The sequence below is a fragment of the Hemicordylus capensis genome, chromosome 13, assembly GCF_027244095.1.
Source record: "Hemicordylus capensis ecotype Gifberg chromosome 13, rHemCap1.1.pri, whole genome shotgun sequence".
NCBI classification, from domain to species: domain Eukaryota; kingdom Metazoa; phylum Chordata; class Lepidosauria; order Squamata; family Cordylidae; genus Hemicordylus; species Hemicordylus capensis.
In genome coordinates, this window is record NC_069669.1 from 23,237,871 (window position 1) to 23,260,041 (window position 22,171).

Genomic DNA, 22,171 nt, shown 5'->3' on the forward strand with positions numbered 1-22,171 from the left:
CTAATGTACAGTGATTAATGTACACTGATTACGTTCTATTTTGATAGCGGTCCGTAGTAATACGGGGCAGAAGACGCAGCCGGAGGTCATGTCGCAGAATACAAGGAAGCTCATCCAGAAGACACTTGCACCGTCGGCAGACACCCCTCCGGGCACGATCGCAGGAGCCGGCAAGAGTGTGGTCTCTAGCCCCAAGAAGGCCATCAGGGACCCTAAAACAGGGAAAGGTAACTTATGGGGTGACATTAACCAGAATATCCCACTTTATAAGGAGCAACACAGCCAACAGATGTTCATCTATATCTTTTTCTTTTAAGCTGTGCAAGAACGGAATTCGTATGCTGTAAGTGTGTGGAAACGTGTCAAAGCCAAGTTAGAGGGCCGGGACTTAGATCCCAACCGGAGAATGTCCGTTGCTGAACAGGTAATTCCAGCAGCAAACTCACTTCCTTGTGTCCTGCCCAAGGAAACATTCCTTCAGGTTATGCTGTTTCAGTCTGAGGAGATGAAATACATTCTAAAATGGCTGGAGAGTTTAGTGGGGAGCTTTTTGGGGAAAGGACTTGCAAACATCTTGTTTACTGAAAGCCTCTCCTCTGTGTGTGGTTCAAAGGACCCTGTTGCCGCCTTGGCATATGTCACTGGAAGATACTTGGAAGCCAGCTCATATATCTGGCCTATACATGGTCGTCAAATGAAACACCTAATATGGCAGTTCACAGAATTGTCAGTTGGGTAGGACAAGCTGTGCACACTAATAGTTTTCGATGGTGTGCTAGTGAAAAGGTAGGCGGAGCGGGGAGTGAGGTGGGAGCCGGGCAGGACGGCTTTTCCTCCTGCCTCATTAAAATGCCGGGTATGAAAGCGGCGCAGGGCAATGCCCTCCTACAGGGCACCACAGATGACCTTAGTTTTGCTAGCATCTCCCCAAGCTGGGTAGGGCGCTTCTCCCACCCTTGAGGTCATCCTTTGGCTTGGAGGAGTCATAGGATTCTCCCCCTCCCTTCTCCAGTCCTTGCTGTGGAGCTTGTAAATGTGGACAGGAGTGGATCTTGGTCTTCTTAAACGGTTGCTAATAAAAGCTCTCGCAAGAAATGTGGCATAGAGGCTGCCTGAGGAAACGTCACAGACGTTCAGCTCTGTGCCCAAGCACTAATGTCTCTTCAATTGCCATTTCATAGGTGGACTATGTGATTAAGGAAGCCACTAATCTAGATAACTTGGCTCAGCTGTATGAAGGTTGGACAGCCTGGGTATGAAGAGGAGCAAGCAGGTCAGTCTGGTTCAGTGAGGTCAGACATCCAGCAGAATCCACTCTGCCTCAGGCATCCACAGCAGCACCACAGTCGGTGGTGATGCATTTCTGGGGCTTAATGTGAGGAAACCTCGGCCATCTCGGTGCACTGGGGAAGTGAGTCCTGCAGAGTAGCTGCACTCAGGGATACGCTAAACACAATGGCCTGGAGTCCCCTCCCCGGGGTCCAGGGTGGAAGCTCACCGCCTGAACAACACGGCTGTCTTTCTGCTCCAGAAGAACTGCATACGTGTCGGGAGGGGGGGATAGCTGCAGGAAGAAATGGGGAATGCTACAGACCGCAGAGTGATTTGGAACCCAGTTCCACCTGACCCTGTGAACAATCCGGGAAATACCGAAAACGGAAAAGGGGGCCGTGAAGAAATCACAGCAAAGGAAGATTTGAGAGATTGAATTACTCTTGTTGCGTGGCAACAGTGCTGGTTGAGCTGACCAGTTAGTGCAGAAATGCTGCACAAGATGAACTTCAGAGATGGACTGAAATGCCAAGAGCGCTGCACATCAGTGATGTCCTATGTCGGAAGAACTTCTGAGAAGAGAGAAGCTTTTTGGGTTTTTGTTTTTTGTTTTTTTCTAATTTGGAAATTCTTTCCTACTCCTGACTAACTGTAGCTTAGGTGTATTTCCAGTCCGTGTGGATTTTTTTAAAAAATTTTGATCCTTATGTTCAGTCAGGTTAATCTCTCTCTTTTTGGGGTGTGGGTGGGACGCAAACCATATTTCCAAAAGCACAGAAAATGCTGAATATTTAAAATGACTTATCTTTGAGTTGGGTGGTCAAATGCAAATTGTTTGTGTTAAAAGTCATTTTTGCAACTCTATCATGTACAGTTCCCCAGATTCACTGTGCATTTCAAAGTAATGAATCTAACAGGCATTTATTTTCATCTGCTTGCAGTGTACACTTCTTTTGTAATTCACAGTTTTCCCTCCAAAGCTCATTCTGCTGTGATTGCTGTAGTTTCTTTTGTAAACATAAGTACTCCAATGTAATCTTTACCTTTTTAAAATAAAAACACAAACACAGGATAGAATATCAAAGTAGAGTTTTACATTGTTGATGACAGAAAATCAATAAAGTGAAGTTCTAGTGGAGGTAGTTTTATGCTGTTTAATTCACTTTTTTGATTTACACTTGTATAGCTTTTCAGTTCAATTGCGGAATTAAAGATAGACATACCAAGCTAAAATGAGCTTATTTTTCTTCAAGTACAGTTGTATAAAGATCTGTGTGGAGTTGCTTTTTTCCATATGACTTCCAATCTGTTCAATACATTCATAGTAAATTTCTCACTAAGTTTTCCTAAACCTACCTTGCACTTTTTGACAGAGTGTAAGAGAAGTTGCTATTAAAGCGGCACTTTAAAACCAGTCTGTTCCCATATGTCTTTATCTCTTCCCTGCTAATTAAAGTTTTTTCAACATATGAGCTTGCCCTAGGAAAGAACATGCTATTTCCTGACTCCTACATAATACAATTATCACTTCTTTGGGGTGATCTTCGGATGAATACTGCTTGAATCCAACTTTTCAGATTGGACTTGTGGAGCTGACAGCCTCCGCTCCCTGCCAAATGTACGTGTGAACTTAACACATTTGCCATGAAAGCCATTGAAGGAGGGGACACATGAGGATTCCCATCCTATCCTCCTGGTGTCTTCAGAGGATTTAAACATTTTCCAGTGGTGGTTTCTAAGTAATGCAGCCTATATTTCTGAGAGGTCTTGGTAAGGTGCAGCAAAAGGAACCGGATGCCATTATTCCAGTCTTTACAGTGTGGAGAAACTTTGGCTTCCTCCGGTGAACTGATGCGAAGGAGACTTGATTGATGCTCTTCTCAGCCTAGTCCACCGGCTCTCCTCTCGTTTTTCAGAGCTGGCCTTGATGGGTCGTGCATGTTGCCTACCTATTGACTGATGCTTCTGAGGCCATGGCTTTCCAGTGCTCCTGAATCCTTTGCCATATATTGTAAGAGTGAAAGAGAGAGGGGTTTGTTTTGTGGGGGAGGAGAGAGAAAACAGCAGCGAAGGCAACATTCACAATTCAGTTAGTGTGCTTTTCTTTTCCTTCCTGTATGAAACATCCTGGATGAGCACTCCCGGGAGGATGAGATGTTATGTTTTGATTGCTTGGGAGCAGGGACAGGCTGTTGTGCCTGTGATTCATGTACTATTATACAACGTCTATCCAGAAATGAAATGTGTATGGAGATGGGGTCTTTACTGCATAATGTAATAAAGCTTAAAAATCAACTTGTATTCTCAATTCCTTGTATGGCATTCATTTATTTCCCTGCAACAAGGTTCAGAGTGGTGCTTGATCTTACTTGGGAGTGTGTAATAATTTGTGGTCTCTGTGCCAGCCATGTGTGCAACTCCTACATTCGTGAAAGATGAGTGGTAACCTCTTGCACAGAAAATAGAGTTGAGGGCTACAGCTCGGACAGCCGTTGGTCATGCATATGGCACACAGTGCCAAGTCCTAGGGGCCTTTCTCCAAGCTCCTCCTGAAGCAGTATTCAGAAGCTGGATTTTTTTCAGGGTAGAAAGGTCTCACTTTCTTGCTTCCTGACACTTTGGGATCCATTTAAACAAAGGCTCCTTGGGAACATGTTAGAGCGTGCGGGCTATGCTGTCTACTACCCATTCTTTTACCTTTTGAGAGTTTGGCCCTGATCCAAACAGGGATAGCAAACAGGACGTAGGAGTTTTGCAGGAGTTTAGCGGGAAGTGTGTGGAGGAGCCTGGAACAAGCCCCTGCGATCACAAGGAGCCTGGTGGAGAAGAGAACGGAAGTACATATCCCTCCCTCGTTTCCCTCATATTCTTGGGAAAGGCTGTTTGGACAGTTAAATAGCTGACCATTACAGCTGAGACCTATCCTAATAAACTATCTAATAAGCGGACAATAAGCTCCCTAAATACTGTAAACAGCCAACCAAAACAGTATGAAGATAGAAGGTCAGCAGGGGAAGGGGCACTTCCCAGTGTATTGCACAGAGTGCCACATGTATGACTATTTGCCCCATGGGCAGAAGTCATGGGTGTGTGCTCGGTGCAAGGAGCTCCTGGCTCTCAGGGAACAAATCCGTTCCCTCGAGACCAAGGTGGTGGATCTGGAGAAGCTCAGAGAGGCATGTGGACGAGACCTTCAGGGATGTGATAGAGGCATCCCACTCCAGGGCTGGTAGCTCCTCTGCTGTCAGGGAGAATGAAGGTCTTGGGCAAGGAGGACATCGGTCTGAGGAAGAGGGAAATGCTCCTTTAGAAGGGACCCCTTCCGTGGATGATGAGCCCATATCCTCTCGCACGGGGGATACTCCTTGTAGTTGGTGATTCGATCATTAGAGGGATAGAGAGATGGGTTTGTGACCCGCGAGTTGACCGCACGGTGACTTGCCTGCCTGGTGCAAAGGTTGCAGACATTACGCAGCGTCTAGACAGGCTCCTAGGCAGTGCTGGGGAGCAGACAGCTGTCGTGGTGCACGTCGGCACCAATGATGTGGGGAAATGCAGCCGGGAGGTCCTGGAAGCCAAATTTAGGCTGATAGGTAGCATTTTGAAGTCCAGGACCCCCAAGGTAGCATTCTCAGTAATGCTACCTGTTCCACGCGCAAGTACAGTGAGACGGGCAGAGCTGAGGGGTTTCAATGCGTGGATGAGACGTTGGTGCCGGGAGGAGGGGTTTAGATTTGTTAGGCACTGGGACACATTTTGGGGCAAGCAAGGCCTGTACAAAAGGGACGGGCTGCACTTGAACCAAGATGGAACCAGACTGCTGGCACTTAAAATCAAAAAGGTTGCAGAGCAGCTTTTAAAATGACACCTGGGGAGCAGCCGATGGGACCTGGGCAGTATCCCGTTTGGCAAAAGCCATCCTTTAAAGTGTGAGGCTGCAAAGAATTCAGATAAAACAGAAGGGGACAGAGCAGAACCGCACAAAGAGCAGACGGGAGCCTGTGCCAGCAGGTCAAAAAGTCAAAAGAATAGCATACATCAGGGGAGAGATTCAGCATATAGGTGCTTATATGCCAATGCCAGAAGCCTCTGAGCCAAGATGGGTGAGCTGGAGTGCTTGGTTGCTAATGCAGAAATAGATATAGTGGGCATAACAGAAACCTGGTGGAACACTGAGAACCGGTGGGACACTGTTATCCCTGGGTATAAACTCTATAGAAAGGACAGGAAGGGGCGCCTTGGAGGAGGGGTAGCACTGTATGTTAAAGAAGGGATAGAATCTAACAAGCTAGAAAACCTAGGTGGACTGGAGTCCTCCACAGAAACCCTGTGGGTGACTATACAAGGCCGGAAAGGGAACGTGCTACTGGGGACGTGCTATCGCCCTCCGGATCATAATGCCGACAGTGACTGGGAGTTGCAGGAGGAAATCAGGGAGGCGTCAAGGAGAGGCAGGGCTGTAATTATGGGTGATTTCAATTACCCATACATAGACAGGGTAAATTCACATTCAAGTCAGGACAAAGAGATCAAATTTCTAGATACGCTAAATGACTGTGCCCTAGAAGAGTTGGTCATGGAACCGACCAGAGAGAAGGCGACCTCGGATCTAATTCTGAGTGACACCCAGGACCTGGTGCGTGATATCAGTGCCATCGACCCTTTAGGGAACAGTGACCACAGTGCCATCAAATTCAGCATACATGTGGGGAGAGAATCACCAAGGATGTCTAACACAGACATTTTGAATTTCAGAAGAGGAAACCTCTCCAAAATGAGGAGTATGGTGAAAAGAAAGCTGAGGGGGGAAATCAGGCGAGTCACTTCGCTCCAGAGTGCATGGAGTTTACTCAAAACCACAATACTAGAAGCCCAGTTAGATTGTATACCCAAAAGGAGGAAAGGTTCCACTAAGTCCAGGAGGATGCCAGCATGGCTAACGGGTACTGTCAAGGAAGCCATAAAAGGGAAGAAGACTTCCTTCCGAAATTGGAAGGCCTGTCCAAACGAAGAGAACAGAAAGGAACACAAACTCTGGCAAAAGAAATGCAAGGTGACAATAAGGGAGGCAAAAAGAGAGTTTGAGGAACATTTAGCCAAAAGTATCAAGGTGAATAACAAAAACTTTAAGTACATCAGAAGCAGGAAACCTGCCAGGGAGGCAGTTGGACCATTAGACAATGAGGGAGTGAAAGGGATTATTAAGGAGGATATGGAGGTTGCAGAGAAGCTGAATGAGTTCTTTGCATCTGTCTTCACGGCAGAGGATAGTGAGCATATACCTGTTCCTGAACCAGGCTTTTTAGGGATGGAGGGCAGAGAGCTGAGTCAGATAGAAGTGACAAGGGATGATGTTCTAAACTGTCTGGAAAAACTGAAAGCTAACAAATCACCAGGGCCGGATGGCATCCATCCAAGAGTCCTCAAAGAACTCAAATGTGAAATTGCTGATCTCCTTGCTAAAATATTTAACTTATCCCTGCATTCGGGTTCTGTACCAGAGGACTGGAGAGTAGCAAATGTAACACCAATTTTCAAGAAGGGATCCAGGGGCGATCCGGGAAATTACAGGCCGGTTAGCCTAACGTCCGTTCCAGGCAAATTGATGGAAAGCATCCTCAAGGATAAAATTGTAAAGCACCTAGAAGAACAGGCCCTGCTGGGAGTGAGCCAGCATGGCTTCTGCAAAGGTAAATCTTGCCTCACCAACCTTTTGGACTTCTTGGAGAGTGTCAGCGAGTGTGTGGATCAAGGTGATCCAGTTGACATAGTCTATCTGGACTTCCAAAAAGCTTTTGACAAAGTTCCTCATCAAAGACTCCTGAGGAAACTTAGCGGTCATGGGATAAGGGGACAAGTACATGTGTGCATTGCTAACTGGTTGAAAGATAGGAAACAGAGGGTAGGTATCAATGGAGAGTTTTCAGAATGGAGGGAAGTAAGAAGTGGGGTCCCCCAGGGATCTGTACTGGGACCGGTGCTTTTTAATTTATTCATAAATGATCTAGGAGCAGGGGTAAGCAGCGATGTGGCCAAATATGCAGATGATACCAAACTCTTCTGGGTTAGATGCAGTTCAATGTTAGCAAGTGTAAAGTGATGCACATTGGGACAAAAAAACCCAACTTCAAGTATATGCTGATGGGATCTGAGCTGTCGGTGACTGACCAGGAGAGGGATCTTGGGGTCGTGGTGGTCAGCTTGTTGAAAGTGTTGACTCAATGTGCGGCAGCTGTGAAAAAGGCCAATTCCATGCTAGGGATCATTAGAAAGGGGATTGGAAATAAAACGGCTAACATTATAATGCCCTTATACAAAACTATGGTGCGACCACACTTGGAGTACTGCGTACAATTCTGGTCACCACATCTTAAAAAGGACATTGTTGAACTGGAGAAGGTACAGAAGAGGGCAACCAAGATGATCAGGGGCCTAGAGCACCTTTCTTACGAGGCAAGACTACAACACCTGGGGCTTTTTAGTTTAGAAAAAAGACGACTGCGGGGTGACATGATAGAGGTCTATAAAATCATGCATGGCATGGAGAAAGTGGAGAGAGAGAGATTCTTTTCCCTCTCACACAACACTAGAACCAGGGGTCACTCCATGAAATTGATTGCCAGGAGGTCTAGGACCAACAAACGGAAGTGCTTTTTCACACAACGCGTGATCCACTTGTGGAACTCTCTGCCACAGGATGTGGTGACGGCCAACAACCTGGATGGCTTTAAGAGGGGTTTGGATGACTTCATGGAGGAGAGGTCTATCAATGGCTACTAGTCAGAGGGCTGTGGGCCACCTCCAGTCTCAAAAGGCAGGATGCCTCTGAGAACCAGTTGCAGGGGAGTAATGGCAGGAGAGAGGGCACGCCCTCAACTCCTGCTTGTGGCTTCCAGTGGCATCTGGTGGGCCACTGTGCGAAACAGGATGCTGGACTAGAAGGGCCTCCTTGGGCCTGATCCAGCAGGGCTGTGCTTATGTTCTTATCCTACAGTGGCAGTCGTCTTCCACCAACTGTCTGAACAGTGAGGTCCAGGAACTGTGTGAGCCCTTGCTCTGCCCGTCTCCCCGCATGGTGGCTTTGAAGGATCAGGAATGAGCGGCAGGTTCACATGGCCCTGCCTCTTCATGCCCAGAGCCACGTTCAGTGAAAGTTCCTTACGGCGCCACCTTCTGTCATGATGTCCACTTCGGCAAACTGGTTTGTGCTAAGCAGTGGACAAAAAGTGAAATGGCACCTGAAGGGGGATGGGCGGGAGGGATGGGCACAAATCCTCAGCCCCCCTTGCCCGGATCCTTGCAAAGCGGTGCGCAGTGGCCCTGGGCTCTTGCTAACTCGGGGAGTCCCCACAGGCAGGGTGGGGTGTATTTCAAGTCTGTATTTTTAGCTTAATATTTTAATTGTGTCTTGTTTGCAATCTTGTTTTTAAATTTTGCTGTGTAAACCGCCTTGGGATTGTTTTAATGAGAGGCGGTATAAAAATTTAACAATAAAATAAATAAATATACACCCAGCTGGTGTAGTTGGAGATAAGCCTAATTTGGGTGTGTGTGTGTGGGGGGGGTGGCATTCAAAACATCCCCCCCTTCAAGCAGGGGCTCTTCCAGACGAGCGCAGGTGCTGCTCCGTGCCAGAGGCCCGTCCTTGACCCAAGGGGGAGCCAGCGGCCCCATCTCCCAGGGGCTGCCGCCGATGCCTCCCCCTCAAGCAGAAGCGTGGCCGCAGCAGCTGGGGAGGAGGTCCGGCTCCGCGGCCGGGCAGCACCGGCTCCGCCGCAGGGGGAAGGTGCCGGGCGCGGCCTCTGGGGCTGTTGGCCACGAGAGCAGCGCGGGGGCCGGCCTCCTCCGGCGGCAGCTCTGGGCATGAACCCCGCAGCTGTGGCAGCCATGGGAGTTATTATTATTATTTTATTATTACATTTCTATCCCGCTCTTCCTCCAAGGAGCCCACAGCAGTGTACTGCATACTTGAGTTTCTCTTTCACAACAACCCTGTGAAGTAGGTTAGGCTGAGAGAGAAGTGACTGGCCCAGAGTCACCCAGCTGGTATCATGAGGCTGAATAGGGATTTGAACTCGGGTCTCCCCGGTCCTAGTCCAGCACTCTCACCACTACACCACGCTGGCTTGAGTTCCCCCAAGGTCGTCCTCTCAGCCTTCCGGTCACCGGGCGGGAGGTGGCGGAGGAGGCTGGGCCCGAGTCCTGCCCCTGCTTTTGGCAACAGGAAGCCCCGATGAACGGCGGTGGGGGCGGCGGCTCTAGAAGGGGTTTCCTCCTCCTCCTCCTCCTCCTGTGTCAGCCGGAGCGGGAGCCTGGCGCCTCCGGGCGGCCTAAATTCCTTCCAGCGGCTTGTTGTGCCTTCTCCTCCCGCATCATGAAACGTTTTCTGCCCCTGCCTGTCCAGGTTACTAAACACCTGCGCGGTGAGTAACCACACACCTAACAGCTGAACCTGTGCTCCTCACCTGCTCATAGGGGGACGTGGCAGTTGCAGCTAGCAAAGCTGCAGAGTGGATTAGGCCTGGGCAGGCTCCCGCAGCATGAAACACTTGCAGGCCCTGCCCAGATTACAAACACCTGCTCCCTAAGCACCATTTTTTTAATGTTTTAAAGATAATAAATGACATTGTTCAGAAAACACCTTTCAAAAATCTGAAACAAAATTTTTATCAACGTTGTATGATTTTTAATTTTATAACCAAACCGTTATAATGCATTAAAGATAATAAATGACATTGTTCAGAAAAATACCTTTCAAACATCTGAAACATAATTTTTTAACAATGTTGTACAATTCTTAATCTGATAACCAAACTTTTAAAACAAAGAAAAATTCAAACATCTAAAATATAGTTTTTAACAATCTCTAAAATCATTTTTTTCAAAGATGCATTACATTTCTCAAAAAGGCCAAGACACAACATTTCATACATTATTTGTAAACATGTAATTTTTAACAATGTTGTATAATGTTTAATTTGATAACCCCGTTTCTTACTATCGCTAACATCATTTTTTAAAAAGATGCACGGGCAAAGAGAGTGCCAGTGGCTACAAACAGGGAGACTGCGCATGAGCACCGACAGGGAAGTTTATCAGGAAAGAGGAGGAGGAGGAGGAAGTACTGAAATCTGATAAAGGGAGAAGAACACACCGGCCTGCCAGAAAACCCGGCAGTGCACCACTCGCTGATGGATCTGGCCACGTGAGACTACGCCTGATTTCTCCTGGGGCTCCATGGACGCTCGCCAATCTCAGTCGACTTCCAGGGAAGCGCCCCCTGCTGCCGCCGCCGCCGCCGCCTCCGAAATGTATAATCAACTGAGATTTCTTGTCGGCGGGGCTAACACTCCTCCTTCCCCAGGCCGCTGTTCCCCCATGAAAGCCCGGCAGTGGCCACAGCCCGTCCCTCCGGCCTTCGTGCGGCTCTAGGGCCTCCTCCTCGAGGCGGGCGGGGGGCGGGGCCTGGAGGGGCGGGGCGGGGCGCGCGCGGGGCTGCGGAAGCGGCGGCGTCGGTTGGGCCTCCCACACAAAATGGCGGAGGGCGACAACAGGAGCAGCAACCTGCTGGTGGGTGAGAGCAGCGCGCCCCCCCCGGAGGGAGGAGTCGGCCTCGGGGCCGGGGGGGGGACCCGCTGGCCGGTCTCTGTCGGGGGCGCCTCCTCGTCTCCTTCCACTCCCCCCCTCGGTCTCCACTGCCCCCCCTTTTCACTCCCACTCACCCCCCAGGCGGGGCCCCCTCCCTCCCCCTTTCCGGCCGGGGCGGGCTGCGGAGGAGGGGGGAGGGGGAGGGGGAGGGGGAGGGGAAGCGCCCGCCTCAGCCTCCCCCTCAGACCAGCAGCAGCCAGGCCGGGGGAGGGGGGGCGGGATTCCGGGGGCTGCCGGCCAGGCTCCCCTCCTACCAGCCTGCGGGGTGGGGTGGGGGGCCCGTCCCTCCCCTCCCTCCTGCCCCGCCACCCTCGTGGCCGCCCCTGGGGCCGCCCGTCACGCGCTCAGCCCCGGCGGCAGCTCTTGGCTCGGCTGCTCCCCTCGGAGGAGTCGGCGCCGTCTCCGCCCCTGAGCTGTGCTCGGCCCGCGGATGGGGCTGACTACAAGCCCCAGCAGCCCCCGCTCCAGTGGCCTTTGGCTCGGGGCGATGCTGGGCGCGGCTGGCAGCCCCATCCGGCAGGCCCTGCTCGAGGGAGCCCTGCGCGGCGGGGCTAGTGGCAACCCGCAGGCCCAGCCCCCGGTGCTCCCCGCCCGTCCGGTTGTGGGCCTGGCTCCAGCCTTCCCAGCCGCACTTGGCTCTTCCGTGCCCGGCCTGGCCGGCTGTGAGTCAAGGAGCCCGGCCTGCCCTTCGAGGGGTTCCTGGTGGGTGTCCGGCTGGAAAGTAGCAGTGCCCTCCCTCCCCCCTCCCTCTCCCAGGGGCCCCCCCCCGGCCTCTCCCTCCCCTCAGGAGCGCCATCCCTCCTCCTCTCCGCATTGCCTCCACTTCCTCCCCCCCCCCCCCGCAATCTCAGCCCCCCATGCAGAACTAGGCTCAGAAGGTCCCCGGAAGGGGGCGGGGGTGCTTGCAGCCTCCAGGTAGCTCCTGCAGGCACACCTTTCACACCACTTGAAAATGCCACCCTGGATTTGGCCACACACGGAGCCCACTAGTCTCCTTTCTTCTCACAAATATGCACACGCAGTACACAAGGCTTGCTCTTATCAAATTTATTTCTCCCTTTCTCGCAATATTTCTAGGATATTGCAGCCCATGTCCTTGTTCCCAATATCTTGGATATTGCAGCACATGTTCCTCCCATGTGCACTGCTTTTAAAAAATCATGTATTTCTACACAGCTTTTCTAAATAGCTTAAAATAAAAATTTAAAAATACTTATTTGCTTCTGTACGACTTCACTAAAAACAGTCTTGCACAAAGAGCCTTGTGTAAGGACAAATAGCATAGAAAGACAAGGAACTGGTTTCTCTGCAGATGAAACCCTTCACTGATCATATGGCACGTGGCATGATCTCTCCCTGCAAATGCACTTGGCTTTCTTATCCTGCCCCGCGCCACCTACCCTTACTGCTGGGTGGTGTGCCCAAGAATGCTTAGCCCAGAGGCCTTTGGATTTTGCTTAGGTAGCCTTTTCCTGCCCGCCCAGCAGAACTCTGCATTGTCGTCTTGCTCTTGCGCGTCAGAGCCGCCTGGCCTGCTTGCCTGTCGTGCTATCATGGGCTGGGGTTGCCAGAGGGCTTTTGTTTAGGCCGTCAAATGAGCTGCAGAGCTGCAGAGGCAGGCAGAGTAAGAGAGCTGGGAGAAGCAGCACTTTGACAATCGCTATATGTCTTCTTCTGAGGTAGGAGCAGAGGCCTACCCCAGCGTATCTGTGCTGCTAGCTGCTCGGTTTCTCATCAGATCTACTCCCTGTGCGTCCCAGTGGATGAGCGGCCACTCCCGGAATGGGGTTGGGGGCAATTCCAAGGGTAATGGAATCAGGCACTTCACAACCTTTTCCATCACTGCAGCCATAACTGAATTTTCTAATCGATGTTAGGTATGCTCACTGGCAGCAGAACATCTCCTGCTAGAAGGCCATATTTTTACAAAACTCGTAAATATTATTGATGGTGTCTGAGATGTGCAAAATATGTTTGTAGCAGAATCAGAATTTTTGTATGCTGCTTCTGATGCCATTACCAACGTGTTTTACACTTTTCAGAAATGGTCTATAATTTTTAAGGGTTTTATAAAAATATACAGCCTTCAAGTAGGAGATGTTCTCTTGTCAGTGGGCATATATAATATCAGCTTAAACAATAGCTTCTGGCTACAGTCATTGAAAAAGTGGAAACATGCTTGATTCCAATTCCCTTGGAACTCCCCCCCCCCCTTAATATCCTGGCCTTCCTCTAAGCAGAGCAGCATACATGGGGATTACCATATTTTATCCTTACAACCCTGTGAGGTGAGGCAGGGTCTGTGATTGGCCCAAGATCAACCACTGAGCTTCATGACTGAGTAGGGACTTGAACATAGGTAGGACTCAAGTAGTATATCCTCTTCCATTCTGGTTTATAATGAAACTTTCTTCTCTAACTTACTGTGTTGTCTTTACGCTTTGTTATGGCAGGGGTTCTCAAACTTGGCTCCCCGAATATTGGTGGTCATTGGGTCCCCAGATGTTGGCTGGCCATTGGGGCTGGGGATGATGGCAGTTGTAGTGCACCAACATCTGGTGTGCTATGATGTCCCAGATAATAGTTCACCAGATCCAAGTTTGAGAACCTCTGTGATCTTTGAGGTGATCCATGTTTCCTCACAACTTGGGTTCTGCTCCTGCACGATAACCCTACTACTATGCTGACAAATATTTATATACTGCTTTTCAACAAAATTTCCCTAAGCGGCTTACACAGAGAAATATAAATAAATAAATAAAACCCTGCAGAAGAACTCCAAGCTCCACGAGGCGCTCTTCAGCTCTGCTGAATTGCGTGTGTGGTGCGGCCATTATTTTTGGCAGGAGAGCACCTTTCTTCTCAGCTCGTTCTCGACCGCCGCACTGCTTGCATCATGAAGGATTTGCTTCATCTCGTCCAAGTACCTGTGATAAAAAAGATTTCCTTTTGATTCTTTGGCTTGACTACGGATGGTTTTGCAGCTCCTTTTCTGGATTTCGTTTCCGCTTTGTTCCTCTTGGTGATTTTCTGGTTTTGATAACGGTCTGTTTTTTGGTTCCCCCCTTCGTCTCACCCTTCTGTGTTGGCCTAATGGACATTAGAAAAACCTTTTAAAAGTGTGCCTCTTGTAGTTGTACTCTGCTGCCCTCTGACAGACACGACGAATGCTTAATTTGCCTAGGAGAGGGACATAATATGAAGGCCTGCCAAAATTTGTTTAGCCTTTTTGAGGCAAAAAAGGAGCAGAGAACTTCATCTTTGAGCAGTGCTCTACGAAAGCACTCTCAGACCCCCGACTCCGATGCCAAAAATCTCCATTCTAACTGACATCAATGGCATTGATGTTAGCTGACAGCCGCCCCCTTGGGATCAAGACTGACTTTGGGGGGTTCCAGTTCCTCTGCATCTTGAGCTCCTTCTAGCAAAGAACAAGAAGACACAGCCTTTAACAAGTTGGAGACAGTGGACAAGGATGCCCAACATCAATGCCTTAAGAAATACAAGTGGAAGTGGTCCCACTTTCCAGGCTCATTGAGTCCCAAATACTGCCACACATTGACAGCCAAACCATTGACATTGGTCACGCTGAGGCAGATGATGGCGTCAACACTGAGGCTACCTCCTCATACTCCCTTGCCTTTGACCTCACAGGAAGAATATCGTAGAGTTCAGCCTTCAACATTGACTGAACCACTGATGTCAGCATTGACGCTGAAAATTCACACCGACACCAACATTGATTACAGCTGTGTCTCTTTTTACAAAATGATTGACTCTGACATTGACAGCAACCTGCCTGATGCTGTTGTCTGTCGTACCAAAATTTGTCGAAATTTGAGGAGGCAAACCTGGGAAAACCTTGCTTCCACACACTCATTTCTACCAAGATTTTCCTCTTACTGTCAAAAATTGGGAGCACACACAGTGCTCTGGTAGAACACAGTTTTTGATTGTGTGAATGACCTCAGTACAGCAGAACCACTTGTGCAGATGCAGAATCAAGAGATGATCGCATCTGAAAATCGGTGTGACGGTAGTGTATATCAGTGTAAATCAGTGTATGAGCATAATAAGATTTCCTCCTCTGCTGAAAAAGATCCTGCATGCTTCTGAAGTGTGTATTGTGCAAACAGGTTTTGCTTGTGGCAAGTACTAGGAGTTTTTATGTTAATGTCTCTGTTCACAGGCTGCAGAGACAGCTGGCTTGGAAGAGCAGTTGCAAGGATGGGGAGAGGTGATTCTGGTGACTGACAAGATCCTTCGCTGGGAAAAGCCATGGTTTCCACCTGCGATGATCAGCGTTGTCTCCTTTGTTTTTCTGTAAGTTATCGGAGGGTCTTCCTCAGCTAGCAGCTGCTCTTCAGGATGTACTTTGCATTCTGGCTCCAAGGCAGGGATCCACAAATCTGGACTTGTTACACCAGCCAGCCATTATTTGTGGGGGCCACCCTGAATCTCCTCGCCGAGATCCTTCTCTGGCATACGAGCAGAGGGCTTTGGGGAGAAGCAGGTCTTCTGCCATTTGCCCTGGGATTTGGAGATGGTGAGCCACGGGGGAGCCCCCTCCTTCTGTGGCTCAGGAGGGATTCCTGCTGTTGCTTGCCTCTTCAGAAATGGCAGTGGACAGGTGTGGTGCTGGGTGGTGCTGGGTGTCCTGCTTGCCGGAGGGCTGGGGGGACTCGCCAGTGGCAAGCTGATTTGTAGATCCTTGTTCCAAGGGACAGGCTGTAGGTACAGTGACATGCGATTGTATGATGTACTATAGTACAACACTGCCGTAGAAATCAGTGGTATGTTCAAATGTTGTGTGCTGTTCCCGGCCATCTGGTTTCAAGAAAGGATCTCACAATTGGAAGGTTGTAAACCAGCAACAGAAACCATTGGGAATGAATCTCCCCCTCCGCACCGGCCGCAGTGATATATCACCTGGAAAAACTGGAACTGGGTGCAAATCCCCCAGAGCCCCTTTGGAAAGAGTAAGAGTTTAGAGGAGAGAGGACTGAAGTGGCTCGGCCAGTAGGCTGTCCTAGATTGCTCTTAATGAGCGGACCCTGCAAGGGATGGAGCTGCTGTGTCTCCCCAGTCCTCAAGGCCGGGCTTGACAATCGCCAGGGAGCCCTGGTGCCTGGGCTTGGAATCAGAGGTAGAGTTTGTGTGTACAGTCTGAGTCCAGGCAGCCTTGTTTCTGTTCGAAGTCAGTTCCTGGCAAAAGGAAGAGGAGCCGAGTCAGCCTCTTCTCTCACAATATCTGTCGCGAAGCCCAGTAATTTGGTCACATGCCTGGTGTCTGGCTCCTAGATTGTGAGGCTGGCTGGCATGTGGTTCCAAAGAAAATGTGCCCAGACCTTCCTAAGAGAAGCATTCTTGCTCAGGACTCCAGCCGGCCTGGAAAAGGATCCTGGTGGTGTTTGGGTTCCTTAGAAGAAAGACCGTTTGGGGGCGGGAAGTGGGGAAAGAGACCATCTGAATGGCTAGTTGGAGCCATCGAGGTAACTGTCCTTTTCTTCTCGCCACAGGATGATCTACTACTTGGACCCCTCAGTTCTTTCAGGAGTTTCTTGTTTTGTCATGTTGCTTTGTTTGGCTGACTACCTTGTACCTGCCCTTGCCCCTCGGATCTTTGGCTCCAGTAAATGGTATGTTACTTGAGGACTAGGAAAAATGGTGCTGCATTGGGGGTACAGACTTCGAACTGGTGCAGACACATGGAAGGAATAAAGAGGCAGCTGTCCCAAAATGTAGTCAGCTCAAGAACCTCTGTGCCCAAAGGAGTGGTTTGCTGGCTACTGACTGCTGCAGCTTGGGAAAACCCCTTGTGACATGCTGTGTTGGTCTAACTGATGTTTTGATGTGTGAGCTTTCGAGGGTTATAACCCACTTCCTCAGACCTCAGGGTGCCACTACTTAAGAAGAGAAGTTCAGGGGGGCATTTGGAACATGAAATAGCAGAACAAGAACTCACAGTAAAGTCTGATGGTGCCAGTCTCTCTCTGAATAGAGAGTATGGGCTTTAGCACATTATAGAGACACCTAGTTGGTACTCTCTCTCCTTTGCTATCTGTAAAACCATTTAAATGTCTTGCCACCATCTGTGGTAACTGACAATCCTTGCTTTCACCGTACATCTGAAGAAGTGGGTTATGCTTCAAGAAAGCTCTTGTATTAAAACATGTTAGTACCACCTTATTCTTTCTTTTTGTTAAAAACAGTTATTCAGTTGCCAGCCCTAGCTTAATACAACTCGGGATTACAGCTCATGATGAATTATTAATGACTGGTAATTCAGAAGATGTAAGCAAACCACAATTAATATTTATTAAATTTTGCATTACTGTGATCAAGTGAATTTTCCATAAGTTGCTGCAGGCGCAGAGAATAAGGAACACACCGTATGTATATGAGTGAGACATACAAATAGATATAAGTGAACTTTTGAAGGTATAGAACATGAAGTATGGTGCTTCAGCTGAAGTGACATTATTATGGTATCGTTGTTTAAAATACTTCTCTCTTTAAAGGACAACGGAGCAGCAGCAACGATTCCATGAAATCTGTAGCATTCTGGTAAAAACTCGACGCAGGATTGTTGGTTGGTGGAAACGCCTCTTTACCTTTAAGGAGGAAAAGCCTAAAATGGTAACTTGGATGCTTCTCTGAAGATGATTCTTGGGGCCTTGTTACAGCTTTGAAGTTGCTTCATAATGTGTGTCAATACACCATTCTGCTTTGTGGCTTAAAAGAAAGGCTTTCAATTGCAGAGAATGACACTTTTTCCAAAGGAGCATCTTGCTTGCATTTAAATGTTAGTCTAGTTAAGAGTTGGGGGCTTCATAGGTACCCCACCATTGTGAAAGACACAGATTTTAGTGCGTATGCCCACCATCTGAGGATCAGTCTTCTACTAGGCTGTGATCCTATTAATACTTACTGGAAAACACATTCCAGTGAAGTGAGTGATGTATACTATACCAAGTAAATTTGGCATGTTAATCAACCATATATAATGGGCCCGCAGTGTTCCCTCTAATTTTTTTCATGTGTGCAGAATGAGTTTTGTTCTGGGTTGCAGTATCAAAGCAGTGTGTGCACATCATGTGCATTCAGAGGGGGGCCTTCCTGATTCAGCCTGAGCAGGATCTAAAATGAACTGAGCGGGCATCCAAAAATGTGTGAACGCATGCACATGGGCACGCCTTAGGGGAAACACTGGGCCTGTGCTTAGGGTAGTAATTTGTTTTCCTTTACCTTCAAAATCATTTTTTGTTTGTTTTCTGGTACGATGCTAACAATCTGATCTCTCTCCTAGTACTTCATGACAATGCTGTGTTCATTAGCTGTGATCGCTTGGATCGGGCAGCAGGTCCATAACCTCTTCCTCACCTATCTAATTGGTAAGTATTTTGCAAGGTGACCTCAAACATGAATATACTGTTGTGTGTTTTTCCTCCAGTAGGGAAAGATGCAGCATTTGTGGTTGAGAAGTGTAGAAAGAAACTGACAGCCGTGTAAGAACAAGCCGCCTTTGTCACTGCCCCCCCCCCACTCCCTCGGAGGTGTGGTGAGCACCTTCCTTGCCCATCTTTGAGTGGAAATGAAAGACATTCCTGTTTACCTGCATGCGTTTAAATATGGCCTGACTCCTTGCAGGTGGATGTCTTGATTTTGGTCTTATGATGTGTCACAAGTATGGACCCACCCACAACAGCATGTTGCAGGATTTCCCTGGTGTGCATGTGTCAGCTCAAGGTGGAAGTTTCCCCCTCGGAAGCAGAAGGGGTTGTGATTGTCTTGAAGGAGTGTTCTTTAAGCTGAGAATTTCCCTGCTCTTTTTGTCTAAGCCTTCCTTTCCTCCCCTCCGTCGCCCTTGAGTTCCATCAGCTCTGCTCACCTCTTTGTCTGGCAAGTGCCTTCTGAGTGCATGAACATACTGCATGGTTTGGGGCTATGTGTGTTTTGTCCCCATATCTGTGGGTTACCCTGAGTCTGCCGGTACCTTCCTCTCAGCCACAGGTGTTTGGGTAATGTGTCCATAAGGATTATAACATTTCCAGTTCTTTCAGAAATAGATTTCATGATTGCTGCTCATGTTGTTTTAATCTATTGTGTTAGTTACTTTGAATTACTTTTGGAAGAATAAAGCAAAACATAAATATTTTAGAATAGAAGAATTAACTCTTAAATAACATGCCCATAGTACTTTGTTGACTTTTGTGGGTGGTTTTTTCCCCCCCTTTCCCATAGTGAGCTGCTTCTTGTTGTTTCCTGGATTAAACAAACATGGAATAATTTCAAAATATGCTGGAATGGCAAAAAGGGAAGTCAACAAGCTCCTCAAGCAGAAGGAGAAGAAAAATGAATGAACCTTTGCTTGCTAATTCGCACCATGGTAAAATTTGTGTTCTGGGAACAATTCATAGAATTATTGTGTGTTTAATAGTATAGAAGTGCTTATTGCATTTTAACTTTACACTGGGCCCCCTCCTTCTGCTGTTTTAAATAGAAACTGTGTAGTGCCTCAGTCACACACTAATACAATTTGCTAAACATCGACAGTCATTCTTTGTGGCTAGCAACCTCCTAGTGTGATGAGGTTGCTGATTAGCGTGTGATGTTGGTAAACTTTATATTGGTGTGAAGATGTCCTTTGTTACTGTTTTTGGTGGAAAGACTGTTCTCCATTCCTGTTAAGCATTTTGAAGATCCACTTGGGAGTATCTAGACTGACTTACTGATCTCCTGCAGATTAAGTTGAAGAACTTCTTCCAGAATTGTGGGCCACAGATCATTTGGATCAACAGAGCTCCTAAATACTTGCATTTGAGTTTTCACTAGCTCTGTAATACAACTTATTGCACTGAAACTATGGAAAATTTAAGTTTGGATGCACAGTCAGTCAATTTTCTTGCTTTTGTTATTTAAACTGTGATAGTTCTGTGTTGTGCAACATGTCTTTTAGGGTTTTTTTTAATATGGTCTGTATAAAATCATGTTGAAAATACTTGATGCATTTGTCTCAAGTCTCTGGAGTTATTTTTGTGTTTTCTTAATGCTATTTTGTTACGACCACTTCACTTTTTATTAAGTAAAGCATCTGTAGCCTGCTAAAATAAGCCCCTTAAATTTGTGTTTAAAAGACAATTTCAGTCTTAATTGTAAACAGATAAGCAGTGTTAACGGCAGATTGAAAATATAGACTTGAGAAACCTTGAAGATTTGTTTCTTTATTCCTTCTTGGCAAAGGTGCAGCAGGAAATGTGGAGCTTGTGCTACTTACATAGCAGCCCTGACTCAATCTAAGCCACTGTCACAGTTTGTTACACTTACCTACTAAATACTGTGATATGTGGTGTGTGTTAAGAAGCAGGGAGTGGGGGTGGGGCAGTTCAGAGGTCAGTAAAAGCCCTTAAACTGGTTTCATGCACATCCCTGTATTATGCAGATTAGTTTGCAAACCTACATACGCAAATTAACTGATGGACTGTCCAGTTGACTTTTATCTGTTCTGGTTATCTATCAACAAGAGTTGGAGGGTCTTTTTACTTGACTATTTCATGCAACATTAAACACACATACTGTATATCCAACATTTTCTAACATACAAGTTCAGTTCTTAACCATGTCTAAATAGCTGTGTGCAGTGCTGTCATGAATTCCTTCCCAACTGCAGACTACCTCCCCACTCCGTTTTCCAACGCTCAAATATGGTATTTATTGGTGAAGATGTCCAGTCAAAGTTCATGTTGAGCAGCACTGGGTGCCTTTTCATCACCACTGCTTTCTACTCTTGACCCTACAAAACTGGCTCTAGAGATGAAGGCTGGTCACCTGGTCACCATTTACATCCTGAGATCAGCACATAAAATATAACACCAAAATAACTAATTTTGATTTAGTATACTGGTATAGTATAGACCATCTCTGTACTATATATACTATATCCTATACTGTACTATACCATCTCTATAGAAGATAAATGAAGACCACACTAAGTTTGACTTACTAATAGCAGCAGTAGAACAAAAAACACACTGAAGTCTTCAATTAAGGTTGCACTCCTATACACCCTTGGGAGAAAGCCTGATTGAAACCAATGTTGGCATGCATGGAATTGCACAATAAAGCTAAAAACCTTACAATTTACAAAACAGGCAGTGATTTATATCAAAATGCAAGCTATCTTCTCAGCTAGGGATCAGTGGTCCCTCTAATTTATTTCATCTCTGTGCGGAATGAGTTTTGTTCTGGGCGGCAGTATCCAGGCATTGTGTGTGCACCATGTGTGTTCCTAGTGGGGCCTTCCTGATTCAACTTGAGCGGGATTGAAAATGAACTGAGTGGACATCCAAAAACGTGTGAGCATGTGCATGTGCCTGTGCCTTAGGGAGAACAGTGCTGGGGATCTCCTGTAGGGGAACGGCGGAGGGTGGGGGTGGGGACCAAGGCCAGAGTCCTCTGCCTTCTCTCCCAGCCAGCCTCCTGCCTTTCTCACTGAGCTTCACCTTGTTTGCACATTTTGCTCCATTTCTCAGCTTCTACAAGGGCTAGAGTGTCGTTTTTAAAAAAGGGGCATGCCTTTATACACACACACACACACATATGAAAGTTGGGAATCTGGGCTAGCAAATGGGCTAAACAGGCACTTGGTAATGTGCAAAATCCCCAGAATTTGGGGAAGACTCACAAGTCGCTGCTGGAAGCCATCCAGGAGGCTGCAATAGCCTGATATGGGGAAAACATTCAGGAAAAACCTGCAGGAACAGCTGCAATCAGAAGCAGCAAGTAACGCTGCTCCCAAAGAGTGTCCATGGAATAGCCTCCCTAGTGAGGTTTGCCTGGCTTCATCATTTTGCTCTTTTAAATGCCAGGTAAAGACCTTTTTGTTCACCCAGGCCTTTTAAATTGGGTTTTTCAGTTTTGGTCTGCATTATTATTTTTAATGCTGCTCTGTATTGCATTTTGTATTTTATTTTCACTTTTTTTTTTGGTCTGTTATGGTTTATCGTGTTATGTGTTTTCATGGATGGGCCTCCTCGAGGGGCCTGATCCAGCAGGGTTCTTCTTCTGTTCTTATGTATTAATCCTCTGTTGTGAGCTGCCCAGACAACAGTTTGTTACGGGGCAGATAACATAAAGTTTGTTTTTTAATTATTGTGGTAGCCCTCGCCTCCTTTCCCGGAAGCATCTCAGTCGCTATGGTTACCACGGCCGAAAGGCTCCCTGGGGGTCTAGCCACCGGAAGTTTATAGCG

The 22,171-nt window shown here is 47.6% G+C and overlaps 2 protein-coding genes across 2 annotated transcripts in view; both read left to right on the forward strand.

Moving 5' to 3' along the window:
- SMG1 (SMG1 nonsense mediated mRNA decay associated PI3K related kinase) overlaps window positions 1-3,580 on the forward strand; it is a 77,051-nt gene extending 73,471 nt beyond the window's left edge. The window contains exons 61-63 of the mRNA XM_053276198.1: window positions 48-227; window positions 318-424; window positions 1,182-3,580. Coding sequence (XP_053132173.1) covers window positions 48-227; window positions 318-424; window positions 1,182-1,259 — 365 coding nt within the window. The 3' untranslated portion in view covers window positions 1,260-3,580. The remainder of the gene's footprint in view (window positions 1-47; window positions 228-317; window positions 425-1,181) is intronic.
- Window positions 3,581-10,701: 7,121 nt separating this feature from the next.
- ARL6IP1 (ADP ribosylation factor like GTPase 6 interacting protein 1) lies at window positions 10,702-20,133 on the forward strand. The gene is made up of 6 exons (XM_053276714.1): window positions 10,702-10,842; window positions 15,110-15,243; window positions 16,440-16,559; window positions 17,442-17,559; window positions 18,230-18,314; window positions 19,165-20,133. Exons 1-6 carry the CDS (start codon window positions 10,807-10,809, stop codon window positions 19,281-19,283), a joined length of 612 nt encoding a protein of 203 aa, XP_053132689.1. The 5' UTR covers window positions 10,702-10,806; the 3' UTR covers window positions 19,284-20,133.
- Window positions 20,134-22,171: the final 2,038 nt, after the last annotated feature.

What these genes read in the sequence shown, in the direction of transcription:
- ARL6IP1 (XM_053276714.1), top strand. Translation starts at nt 10,807, where the DNA reads ATGGCGGAGGGCGACAACAGGAGCAGCAACCTGCTG. An exon ending in ACAGGAGCAGCAACCTGCTG is followed by an intron (nt 10,843 to 15,109) that starts GTGGGTGAGAGC and finishes CTCTGTTCACAG; the next exon opens with GCTGCAGAGACAGCTGGCTT. An exon ending in GTTGTCTCCTTTGTTTTTCT is followed by an intron (nt 15,244 to 16,439) that starts GTAAGTTATCGG and finishes TTCTCGCCACAG; the next exon opens with GATGATCTACTACTTGGACC.